Here is a 13,452-nt window from a genome sequence, read left to right as displayed (position 1 = left end):
TTGAAATCTGAAGAAATCTGAGCGAAGGACGAATTTCCTACGCTCAAACAAGTGTAACTCATTCCAGAACGGTAATAGGCGAGAAAAAAATTCTTGAATTGTGAGTGTCAGGAGTGTCTGAAGATATACCAGGACAAGCCTCATGTCTTAACTTCGCTTCGTTAAGGAGATATGACGATTCGAATATGCCTCTCATTACAGAAATCAAGCGGTGATTTTGAACAAGCTCTCCATTGACTTTCTATGGAGAGTTTTCAGAGTTTGTGTTGGTCTGAGGAGATTTGCCAAAATTCTATAAATCTCACAACCATGATAGTGACATTTTCTGAAAGCCAGCAAAAATACCTACGTTTTGATGTATAATTTGTGCAAGTTGAGTGAAAATCGAGCAAGTAGCAAGAAGTTGTTCGGACATGAAGAGAAGACTGCAAAACCTTCAGTGGCACACTGGAAGCCATGTGCATAGCAACCATAACAACGCATGTATTTTGTGAAAAATCACAATTTTGCAACTGAAAACTTTAAGAGGCATAAAAGTAAAATGGTAAAAGATTTGAAAAATCTTATTTATACCTGAATAGCCCAATAATTTGTGAACATTTTAAAGTTTAAATGGTTGTTCTACGTGAAAATATAAGGAAGTAGTTAAGTTTCAAAAACAAGCAAATTTTAGCAGAATTGCAGAAGTTTCCCATTCATTTCAATGGGACAAATTAAGCTTAATATTTTAAAAAGTATAATAGTGAAAAATACCAAAAGACATAGCCATCATTAGCAGAAATAGCAGAATAGTTTAAAATTTGAACGGTGAAAATCGGCTGAAAATTGTGGAAGTAGTTAAGTGCCAAAAAGTGTACAGAAGTCCCAAGAGGAACTCAATAGTGTGGATGCTTAAAGCATCCACACAATTAAATTAAAATACAAAAGTAAAAATGTGAAACAGTAATGTTTTGCTACAATATAAAGTGAATATATCTAACTATGAATTCATCAAAAATGTACATGTAAAGAAAATTATCTTCTTAGCAGTAGCATTCTTTCAAGGCAAGCAAGTCAAGCAATGCTTGCCCATTGAAATCTAATCATAGACATCAATTAAAACCTACGAAGTTGAAAGTAATCCCTGTTCTTGCATATCTACCACTGATCTATCCTAAAGCTTGTTGCTGGTTTGCATCCATCATTCATATTACTGCCATTTTGTGGCAGCCACTGGAAATCTGTTGCATCTTTTGTTCCCATATCTGTTTTGTTTCATTTAACAAAGACTGGTGCTGCTCAAGCTGTGAGGTCAGCAGCCTTTCTGCTTGTTTGTACATGTGCATTGTGAATAACACTCTGGTCTTTGAAGGGAAACTGATGGGAGACTGACATGCCAGCTAAGCTGCTGCTCGCTCTGCTTTCACTGCTCTGAGATCATCTATAATCTGTGCTTTGTGTTGAAACAGAGATAGCATTAGCTAGTAAACAAAAACATATAAAAACTGAAAAAGAGATTTTGCGTAAGCTTTCGCTTACAGATAAGCTTGCCCAACATGTTTAATATAGAGAAATTAGTGTGCAGGTTGATGATTTAAAAAAACTCCTTTAGCATGTTAACAATAAAAGCCTTGATGATGGAGAGCTGACAGCCACTACAGACACATGATTTTTAATGCACTATTAGAGGTTGAACACAATGTAAAGTGGGCTACTTAAAGTCGGTTATTTAAACTGAACATTAACCCTTAATAAAGAAATATTAGTCCAGATAAAACTGATGGGGAAAATGTTTTTCTGCCAAGAAATTACTTTTGATACTTTATATACAGTTTGCCAGTAATACAGTTTATTTGTAATAAGGTGTTTTCATAGTTTGGTAATACTCCTTTCACTAAAGGATGTATTATAAAAAGCAATACTTCCAGAACTCCCCATTGTATGTAAAAATGGTTCACAAAGCTGAATACAGCAGCTAATATAACCATCATTGCATAATTAAGAATATTAAGTAAAATATTTTGGTTCACTAATACATTTCTCTAAACATACATTCCAAACATAATCTTACAATCAGATTTGTTGTTATTTTTCAAAAACAGTCATTTGCGGTATAGATGGGGACAAAATGCACACTCTTTTTGTGGATTTTGTATCAAAAAGGATTTACTATAGCAGACCTATCACTAGATCTGACAAAAAATCTACAGAAAATCCTTTACAGAGCTTTTTTGTGGCTATTGAACATTTACCTGTTTACTTCAGAAACCTCTAACTCAGACAGTTTACCAAGTATGGCAGGGAAATTTTGCATGGTTCTAATTTTAAGCACCTACTCATGTTCAGTTGAATGGCCTAGATGTTGCTAAGTACTAAGTTTTATGAAGTAAGCTTTGCAGTAAATGAAATATTTTCTTCGCTGAGTGGACAAGAAGAGCATTTGAAGATATTCAACACAAACAGTTTAAAGCTACAGTGAGTGTTGCAAAAGGAGAAAAAACATTTTTTTCTGCTTTTGCACTGGAGAAATCAGAAAGAATTCTATTTACCTCAAGTGTTAAACAGAACTCCTTAGATTTAGTATAAGATAAGCAAAGATAGATGGCACTGACCTAGCATTTTTGTTGGTGGCAGGAGAAACCAGAGCACCTTGATAAAAAAAAAATAAAATATGAAGATGCAAACTCCACACAGGTTTGAACCCAGGACTCTCTTTCTGTGAGACAATAGACCTAACCACTGTTCCACCATGTGTAAGGTAGCCTCCTAGAGCTTATTTTGCTACTAATAAATAACCTCAGTACAGTTTCACAGCAGAAAATAGTTTATTTGTTATTTTAGGTGTGATGTACATTGTGTTTTAAATCACTTTGATAGATATTTATTTAAATATATTTTCTTAAAATGTACAACAGAGATAGACTTAAGTAAGCTGTATACCATAGGATGGGATGGGAAAGTATTACAGCAAACACACTTGAGTATAATTTTGCAAAGAAACGTGTTGCGTCTTGAAAGAAGTCCAATCTTTCAAGGTGAAAACTGCATCTTGCACAACCTGAACAGAAGACAACAAAGAAGCTTTTTACAGCTCTGAGGTAGGAGACAACCATACAGCAACACAAAAGAGGGACACCCTGTGGGTGTCCTTTCATTTGGAAAAATAAAGCAAATGTATGATAACCAGTTCACAGTTTTTTTAATACACAAATAAAATTAATACTTAATACACTTAATACATACATTTTAAATTACATAAATCTCAATATATAAGTATGCTTTTTGAGAAACATATTTATTTAAATATAGCATTTCACACCAAACATGCCATGAATTTGTTAATCACAAAATACAATTATAGCAATAAACTATCCCCAGTTTTTTTTAAAAAGATTTCTACCAACAACTGCTTGGTATCAAATTTTGCTGATACCAAAAATGTTATTTTTACTTAACATGTACCACCTGTCAATATCTTGAAAAGACAGAACAGCATCTTCATGCAAAATACAAAACAATGAACCCAAATAACATTCTGCTCCACTTATGGAGCCCTAATAACTTGGAGGTTGAAGTAGGTCAAAATGTTTTAGTTAGTGCAGCTAAAATTGAGCTAATGCCGGGTAAATGCCATATGAGGGCTCGAAGCACCTGAACACGAAATCTACAGTTGAACATGGTGTTGGAAATGCTAATGAATCCCATAAGATGCTCTTTATATGGAGGAGCACTGCTTTGCTGTGCATTGCCATTTTTCTGACTTTGATGCCTGAGCTCTAGAGGGACTCCAATCCTCCATGAAAAAGCCTGTTTGAAGTCAGAAAAGTAGCATATAGTGCTGACTCACATTAAATTCCCTCCACAGTTGCCAACTTTTTAATATTTTTGGGGGATCAGGTGAAGCATACCATAACATTATGGGACAGGTTCTGTGTTGGTCCTAGAAAGTGCTAGGATAATATGAAGTCTCAAACATTGTGACAAATGACAATATGAGTTAAAGTGCAAACCATGATTAAGGCAAATAGTGAAGACAGGGGAAAGTGAGAACATTTCTTATTTAGCTTAACAATAAACATTTCTAACTTTCTAAGGAAGTTGTTTTGGGATATAAAATATATGTTTAGGTAAGTGATAAAACAAATACATTTCTGTAGTGGACTAGCTTTATGCTCCTTAATATTTTGTCTCTGCAAATATGAACAAATCCCTGTTCATCTTTTTTGCCATCAAAAATATGAATATATGAATAGTAAATTTTTAAACATTAGCTGCAACGTCTTTCACACAAGGCAATCTGTGCTGAGCCAATTTAGCCAATCTGAATCAGTTGTCAAGTCTGCTGCTGCTGAAAGGGCAAATTCAGGGACACGGTGGCTTCTCTTGGCTCTGCGACTGGCCTGTTGATCATTTCACATTCATTCTGCCGCACGTTCTCCTCGTTCATGTGTGACACCTCCGTAGAGCCGGCTTCAAACCCAGGCACAGTGTTGGCTACATGAACCACGTGAACCTTATTTCTCCCATTTTTACTGAGGATGCAGCTGAACACTTTCTTGAAACCTTTGCGAAAGTGTTTGGAGACCAGAGCGTACACGATGGGATTGACACAAGAGTTGGCGTAGGCCATGCAGTGAGAGAGAAGCCTGAAGGCATATGTGGTCTGATTAAATGGGAAATCTCCATACAGGTAACACAAGATCACCACGTGGTACGGCAGCCAGCATATACAGAAAAGTACAGTGACGATGATGATCATTTTGGTGACTTTGCGTTTAGCCCTCTTGGATTCTGACATGCCGTCCAGAGGGTCAACAGCCGTCCACAGGTACTTGATAGTTCGAGTGTACGAGAGGCTCACGATGAGCACAGGGATGACATAGCCAAACAGGAAGGTGCACGTGTCCAGCACCTTACGATTCTGCTCCTCCCAGCCGGGGATACACACAGTGCTGTTGGCATAATCAATCAGGTCATAGTAGCTGAGATATGGACCTGCAAAGACCAGGGAAAGACCCCAGATAACTACCATGGCAACCACAGCATTACAAGGGGTTCTTAGCTCTCTGGAGCGCAGAGGATAGCGAATAGCCAGATACCTATAAAGACAAGAAAATAACATGTTTGAGCTGTAATCTAGACTGCAAAATACAGAAAAATGGGGACAGCAGGTTAAAAACTTTAGTAATTAAGTCTGAACTTATAACTGTATATGTTAAAAAGTAGAAAGTGAAAGATTACTTGTGACTGCATATCTTTAGTCTATATAGTTGTACTTTAAATGTTTTAACTGTAATAATACAAGACAATACAAAACAGTCAACATATCAAAAGCACTTAAGGGAGAAAAACAGCTCACATGAGTGTGTGATTATGTTGCATATGTCTCTTAAATTCTTGTATATACTCATGGATAATATAACTGACAACAATGCATTACATTTCATTAGATTTACATTCTGTAATATTTATTCCTAATTTGCAAAATAACCAGTAACCAAAGCTGTAAAACCAATTTTGTGGAATAAAAGGTGAAATATCTGCTAGAGCTTCAAGAAGCTGAAATCAATGACTTGTGATTTTATCATTGTCTTGACTCATAAAAGTCACTTGAAAGCAACAGTTTCATCAAAGAACAATTTCAAAGGCAACAAAAAAATTGAATTTTATTGCACACAGTCACATGTGATTGTTTAACCACAATTTTCCCTTGTGTGATTTTACTATAAATCCAGAGATTTACATTCAGCAGCTTTTTGGTATCTTTTCCAATACAGCACTCAAAAAATTAAAGAAACACTTTGAAAACAAATCAGATCTCAATTGGGAACAAAAAAGAAATCTACACTAATATGAAATGGGTAATGTATTATGAATGAAAGGATGCCACATCAAAATGAAAATGATCAACCTACAGAGGGCTGAAGACGCTGAAAATGACAAAGGATAAAATGATGTGGCAGGTTTGTCCATTTTACTGAAACTTCATTGCAGCAACTCAAACTGGTACTTAGTAGCTTGTAAGGCCCACATGTACATGTATGGATGCATAACAACATCGGGGTGTGCACCTAAAGGGATAATGCACAGTGTCCTCCTCCCAGATATGGACCAGGCCATCACCAAGCTTCTGGACAGTCTGAGGTGCAACCTGGTGGTGTTGGATGGACCGAAACATAATTCCCCTCAGGTGTTCGATTAGATTTATGTCATGTGAGTGTGGGACCAGTCAATGATATCAGTTCCTTTATTCTCTGAGAACTGCCTACATACTCTCACCACATGAGGCTGGGCATTGTCACGTACCAGGAGGAACCCAGGACACAAACCAGTGCAGTCAGACCATCACTGACCCATCCATGTCCCATTTGCTCACCCACCTGCTGCCCTCTGTGAAAAGGATAGGGTGCCAGTGGTGGACCTGCCAGTTTTGGTTATTTCTGATTGGTCAGAGAGATTCACACAAGTGTCCAGCTGAAGGTCATTTTGTAGTGCTCTGGGTGTGCTCATCTTATTCTTACTTGCACAAAGAAGCAGATACCGACCCTCTGATGGCTTAAGGAACTTCTACGGCGCTATCTAATGCTCTTAGAGTAACTGCCTGGAATATCATGCTCTTGCGCTTGACTGTGCTGGGAGACACATCAAACTTTTTAGCAATGGCACATATTAAAGTGGCATCCTGGAGGAGCTGGACTACCTGTGTGACCTCTGTAGGCCCCAGGCATCGCCTCATACCACCAGCAGCAACAGTGACCGTAGCCAAGTGTAAAACTAGACTGAAAAAAGAGTCAGAAAAGAAAAATGTCCCCTCTAGTGCATCTCTAAGTAATTTCATTGACAACAAAGCACCTGAAATTGATTAACAACCCTCTCTGCTACTTAACCGACCAGATCAGTATCCCAGAAGTTTAATTGACTTGATTAAAAAGTGTCTCTTTATTTTTTGAGCAGTGCAGTTGGATCCTGTGAGTAGGTATTATTGTAACAGTAGTGCCACCTATACAATCACAATAAATTCACTCACACTGAAGTTTTTTGGTTGACTGGTAATCATTCACTCACTTCACAGCTGTTTGTTGGATCTACTGAATAACACACCTTAGAGACAGTAATATCCACAGAGAGGGCTTTTAGGCTTTTTCAGTAAGATGAACTTGCATAAATTGTAAAACCGCAGGAATAACAGAAAACATACTTAGTGCTGTGCTTTTGATTTTACTCAGCAGGTAGGAGATGAAGGCGCAAATCCCTCATGTCACTATGATGCTTTCAATAAAAGCTGTCTCTTTCAATAATCTTACAGCATACTGATTATCACATATTATCTCTGCAGTTGGAACCTCATCATTGCTTGGTTGGTTAGTCTTTAAATATTTGGCATATTTAACATGCTGCTTTATGTGTTATATGTTCTCCAAGGGAGTATTTTGCTAAAGGCAGGAATTCTCAGAAAAAAAAAAGTCCATGTCCTTGCTTTCCACATTTGTAGGACACTTCAGAAAGCCCTGTAGAAACTGAGAAAACAGCCTCTCTGGTTTTTGAAAGCTCAGTGAATTGGGGCCACGGTGTTTTACATTAAATTCAAAAAGCAGTCACTTTGAACCTGCTGGTAACTTGAAACCTCAGTGGTTTGGAAAACTACAAGTATTCAGACATTACTCTTTAATGCCAGATTAAATTGTCTTTGAATTATCTTTATAAGGATTAATATAAAACAAATGGATCTGTTTATGTGCTTATGGCAGAGATTGACTCTTTGTGTATCCAAATAATGTTTTACTAAATTTAAACAGAAACAACATTAATGAATGATTCATCTGTGAGCCTTTTTTAATACATAATTCTGCACCATAAAAACAGAGGATACATATTATCTGCCTGCAGATAGCACATTCAGCAGCAAGTCATCCCTTTACACCGTTTTGTCTGTGTGTGTGTCAGTGCTGCTGTTCCCCCAGGCTTTTCTGTGGCTTAATTTCTGCTGGGGATTCTTGGTGTAAACAGTTACAGTTAGCTTTTTGTAAATGATGTTGCTGTTTTTGTTTTGTTTTTCCTTAATAATCAGTGAAAGACGAAGGAAGAAGACAGGACATGTTCATTACCCTCCCGACTCAGGTGTTACTGTTCTTTTCCACACTGAGGGGGAAATGACTATTGAATCCTCTGGAGTGTAAACACAGCCAGTGTGAACAGAGGGGGTCTGCTGGAGAGGGCAGCTGCACACTTACAGCTCATATTGACTGATTATTGCTGCCCAACAGCTATAATGATGGCTTACGGCTTATTCTCAGAGGGATATAATTTTTAGCTTCTGGAGTCCATGTTTAAACTCCAGATGCGAAAAATGCATTTGTGACAAATTAAATGTGTAATATTTCGGAAACATTGCGGGAGAGTAAACAAAATAAAGCACAACAAAAAAATTAACAGCATGACCAGGCAAAGTGTGGGCTAATAAAAGCTTTCTCAATGCCTTCCTTAGGGAGTTTTGAAGGCTTATTGTATGTCCTAGAAATGAAAAACAATGGATTCAGTTGTTCAGTTTTTCCCAAAATCTTAGCAGATTGATGTATTTTTTTTCTTCCATTGTTTAAAACTATATTTGTTGTCATATTTGCAATGTAGCAGGTGGAATGTCAAATTTTTCATCATTTACACAGTCATTTTTCATCCCACCTGTAAACTAAATTTGTATTTGAGCCCAGATATTTGTGCCCTCAATATCCTTCTCATTTCCTCTCTTTAATAAATTTATGTCCTTGCATTAAATCATTTCCTGACATTAATAATCCATGCCCTTGCTTGTTTTTCTGTTCTCCTTTCTCTTAGATAGAAGACACTAGAAAGCACTGGCGATACACATTGGCATCAAAGACACTGAATGTCTTAGATGTTAGAGAAAGAACATGTAGGCTTTTAACATGTTTTGTGCAATATCCAAATACCTACATTTAGAGTTTAACAATAAAGGACAGACTGTGAGAGACACAGCTATAGCTGTTGATTTGATGGAACTAATTTCTATGTACAACAAACTTGAGGCTAATATTTTCTAGGTTCAAGAGAGAAATAAGTGAGTGTGTGATTAAGTTTATTTTAATTTCAGATCCAATTTTATTGTTATAAACAGGAGGTATTAAAGTTTGTGCCACCAGTCACCTGAATTCCCTGAAAATTTATGTTGACACCAAGAAAATGACCAACAGCTACTCATAGTCTGATTAATAGAATATTAGTAATGAATAATAACATTTTGGGTGATATATCCAAGCACAAACATAGAGACAAAGAAATAAAGCATATGCTTAAATTGCTGTGGCTCAGACTTGGTAGATGTGCTAAATGAAAGGTTGGTAGTTTGATTTTGCTTTCTTTTTCTTGTTAGCCAAAATGATCATCCTGTTTATTAAAACAGAGCATTGCAATGCATGTTGCTAACCAAGCTAGCTAGTCTCAGCTAGCCTTAGCTGATAGAAAAATAAGAGCAATAACAACAAAGTGGCAATAGCCAACATAGCAAACTTCACTTCAAGATGTTATCCACAAATGGGAGATGTTATATATAAGCTATGCATTTATCAAGCAAATAGACCAAATATGATTGATTTCAGATTCTTAAATATGATAATTTGCTATTTTTTCTGTTCTTTGTGGGTGAAATTTGCTTTAGATGTTTGGTATTTCAGCAAAACAAGTATTTTGAAGCAATACCTGTCAACAGACACGGTGGCCAATGTGAAGCTGCTGGCATACATGGTAAGGTTGATAAAGAAGTGGACGACTTTGCACATGAAGGAACCAAATACCCATCCCTCCAGAGAGTAGATGGTAGCTTGGAAAGGAACGCAAAAGATGATGAAGAAGAAGTCAGCCACGCTCAAGTTGAGTATGAACAGATTGGTCGTGTTGTAGGCGACCTGTCCGCTTCGCAGCAGTACAGCGAGCACCAAACTGTTGCCAATGGTGCCGAGCAGGAATATGAGAGAGAAGACCACTGACACAATCACACTGGTGGGGTTCAGTTGATAGCTTTCAGATACATTGGCCTGCCCTCCCGGCCAGGTGAAATCCTCAAAGTCTGACATCGTGCAGGTCTGGAATGAGAGAAGAAAGGAGACAAATGTTAGACAGCACTATCTTGGTGGTTTTAGAATCTCTTCTGTGTACGACTTAAATCCCATTAACTGATAACACTGTTGTACGAGCCAAACCCTTTCTTATCGGCTTATGCACTGGTGGGCGATGTTGACAATATGATGAAGAGGTAGTTTCTTGACAAGTTATTTACAACTTTTCAGAGTATGCAAAAAAAGGCTGCATGCACCAGAAGATTTTTTTATCCAAATAATCCCCAGTTGGCTCATGTTACACGTATTAATAAGGCAAAAATGAAAGGCTGCTTTTAATTGGCTGATGTTTTTGACAGATGTACTGGGAATATTTTGAGTGTTTAATTGCAAGAAATGTTGCCTTTAAATGTTACAGGATGAATTTCAGTGGTGTTGCTTATCTTAAACCCTTTATCACAGCTTTCATTTTTTTTTTAATAATCTTTCTAAGCTTATTCCATGTCTGGGAGACTTGCAGTTAACAGTTTGCTGCTGTTTAATCATACATCACAGCTGCTGGTTTTGAATATGAAGCAGGTGGTTTTCAGTTTAGTGGATCAATCCATTAACAGGTGCTGATTGAGTAATTCTCCTTTGTAATTCAAGGAATTTTTGCAGTGCTCACCGGCAAAATCACTCTGTGAAAATCAGAAGACCAGAAGCTCATCTCTGCTTGAGGGGATTTGCTCTCAGCCAAGATTACATCAGAAGGGATCATCTGTTCATGATGACAAATGGTGAGCAGAGTATTTTTTTTCTTTGTGTTTCTTTCAGTTTTTGACCAGCAACGATATCATGTTAGAGCTTGTGATGTGCTGCAGTTTCATAAAGCGATGTCTCCAGTGAAATCAGGGTGCACTTTCGGCCACTTTTGGTAAATTGTTTTGCGACAAGTGGTGCAAAATGAGGGCTTGAAAGTAAAGAGGTGCTCTTAATGGTGACTCAGCGAGACACACGAGGTAGTCTCCAAATGTTTTATTCAAGCCCTTCTATTTGTCTGATTTCAGCTAGATAAAAATGTTTCATCAGCTGTTTTTAATTATTATTATTCCCAGCTGTCATTTAATAATACTATTAGCTTCTGGTTGTCACTAAAAAGAATGCTTGCTGGGCACATAAGAGCCTAGAGTTTGTGATTTATCCATTGTGCTTTGTCCTTTTGGGCCATAAATATTTAATTCAGAAAATTCTGAGTACCATTATAGGCAGCTGGAAACAAATACACTGCTTCCAGCTATTGGGAATACTAATTTTTCTACTGAGTGAACTTCAAAGCAAACACTGACATTGGTTCCTAATAAGACATCACAAAAGAAATCAATGATTTATCATCTTTTAAGAATGGGCTGAAAAAATATTTTTAAAAAGTCAGTATTTTCCTTTTAATCTTTTTTTTTTTTTTTTTTTTTTTTTTTTGTGTACAGTATTTTCTTAAGAATTTATTTATTTCTTTGTTATGCCTGGCCATGAAAGTGACTAAAGAAAGAAAACCATCCACATATTTGTTGACACCCATCATTGTCTACCAAGCTCAACCTACAAACATCAAAATCAAAAGAAAAGAAGAAGAAAAAACATTTTTAAAATTGGAATCTCCCTAAAGAAGGGAAACAGTTTGACTAAATTGAAGAGATGTGAATAAAGGTTGCTCATTATCCTACCTTAATTAATTTTTTATATGAAAGACGTGGTGAATAATTAATGCTTCGAAGCTACGGTAGCACAAATGTAACTGCTTGTAAAAGAAATCACTGAGCTTGGGTGAAATTACAGCACGGACACGTTCCGACTGCAAATGGACAGAGTGGATTTTAATTTGGCAGTCTCCTTAGAAATTATGAAGAAATCAATCTTCTGTTTTTTAAGAGAGGGAAGCAAAATCAAAATGAACAAAAATGCTGTTATTGCAGATAATAAATCGTCGTATGTTGTGGCTTACTTTGACTCACTCTCAGCCTTTTTTGCTTTTATGTATCAGTTCTCAGCAAGCTGAAGATTAATTATTGAACATTGCTATTAAACTTTCAACATCCTTTGGGTATTACACTGTACTGCCATCTACATCCACATAATCAAAATTGTGACTGAGAGCAAAATGAAGGAGATATACTGATTACAGTCAGTGGCAAATAAATGGAACTTAAAGTCGTGAGAGGAGATGAAGCAATATATTCTCATTAACCTTACAAAGAGACAGGAGTATAATATCAGCTGGTTGTTGCTGCAGAGGTATTTTCCTCACAGCTTTGAGTTTATGCCAGGCTTTAACTTTCTCAAGCATGGTGAAGATGAGTCCCCTTCTTTCCCACTAGGAAAGGTAGCTGGGGCTGATATTACATTTCCAACTGCAGAGAGATATCTTGGCTAAGACTCCACTGAGCAGGGAACATGTTTAAGCCTCAGTGGAATCACAGAAAACAGAGACCCGTATACACGAGTTTGATCGTCTCATAGCAGAGCGTGCAGTACCTAACAGGTTGTGAAATTTACAGACTGTGGTTGAACTGCAGACTGAATTTTCGGTGGAGAAGCAATGAAAATAGCAGAGCAAGAGAGAAAATAGAAGTGCGATGGGGATGTAGGGCAGCCTGAAGCAGACATTGCCAAATGCGGCTTTATTATGAGTCTAAAAATAATGACCACAGAGAAGACATTGCATCACTGGATTTCACATCATTATCAATAAGAAACAGAGCTGTCATTTTAAATCTTCATCTCAGCCAAACTTTAAATATCAGCAGAGGGGCTACAACATTGTTGCATCCTATAATCAGGTGATACAAATACCACTGCTGATAAATATAGAGCGCAAATGTTCTAGACATACAAATGTTTACACTGCATGAACAGCAGAATTAGCATGCAGATCAGGCAGATGCAGTATGATAAACCTACCAGATGGGTGGACAGTATCCAAAGCGTCAGCACTCCTCTCAGATTAGGAATGACACTCCCAGACCCTTTCTGTTGAGATGCTCATACTCTTTGCTGTGAAACCTCTGTTTTACCAGTGCACACTGATATCTGCCTCCCGTTGCTGGTATCTTACTCTTTCTCCGCCCCCCCCACCCCCACCACTCTTCCTCTGGTGAGGACTCCTCCTCCACATTCACTTTAATGTTCACACTTCACTGCAGAAAAGCATTGCAGAGCCAAGGTATGAAGGCAAGCCGCAGCAACTGGCGGTCTATTCATGCTCACTGTATAATCAGGGGGATCACTGACAAATAACCACAATAAGTGGCAGTGATAGCCCGTCTCTAAAGACTACTCTGCACCCAAGCCAGCCTACCCTCAATAAGGTTTTAATATTTAGGCTTTACCCTATCTTACAGGTTTGTAGCGAGTTTAGCTGAGAAGG

At 37.5% G+C, this 13,452-nt stretch overlaps 1 protein-coding gene across 1 annotated transcript; it reads right to left on the bottom strand.

Annotated features, from left to right (window-relative positions):
* Positions 1 to 3,359: 3,359 nt before the first annotated feature.
* galr2b (galanin receptor 2b) lies at positions 3,360 to 13,125 on the bottom strand. The gene is made up of 3 exons (XM_031729963.2): positions 12,987 to 13,125; positions 9,694 to 10,076; positions 3,360 to 5,078 (listed from the first exon to the last, which is right to left on the bottom strand). Exons 2-3 carry the CDS (start codon positions 10,065 to 10,067, stop codon positions 4,313 to 4,315), a joined length of 1,140 nt encoding a protein of 379 aa, XP_031585823.1. The 5' UTR covers positions 10,068 to 10,076; positions 12,987 to 13,125; the 3' UTR covers positions 3,360 to 4,312.
* Positions 13,126 to 13,452: the final 327 nt, after the last annotated feature.

Source organism: Oreochromis aureus, linkage group 4 (genome assembly GCF_013358895.1).
Source record: "Oreochromis aureus strain Israel breed Guangdong linkage group 4, ZZ_aureus, whole genome shotgun sequence".
Taxonomy (NCBI): Eukaryota; Metazoa; Chordata; class Actinopteri; order Cichliformes; family Cichlidae; genus Oreochromis; species Oreochromis aureus.
The sequence above is the reverse complement of the archived record's forward strand: the minus strand, read 5'-3'. Positions and strand labels throughout refer to the sequence as shown.

What these genes read in the sequence shown, in the direction of transcription:
- galr2b (XM_031729963.2), bottom strand. Translation starts at nt 10,067, where the DNA reads ATGTCAGACTTTGAGGATTTCACCTGGCCGGGAGGGCAGGCCAATGTA. An exon ending in GCCACCGTGTCTGTTGACAG is followed by an intron (nt 5,079 to 9,693) that starts GTATTGCTTCAA and finishes TTGTCTTTATAG; the next exon opens with GTATCTGGCTATTCGCTATC.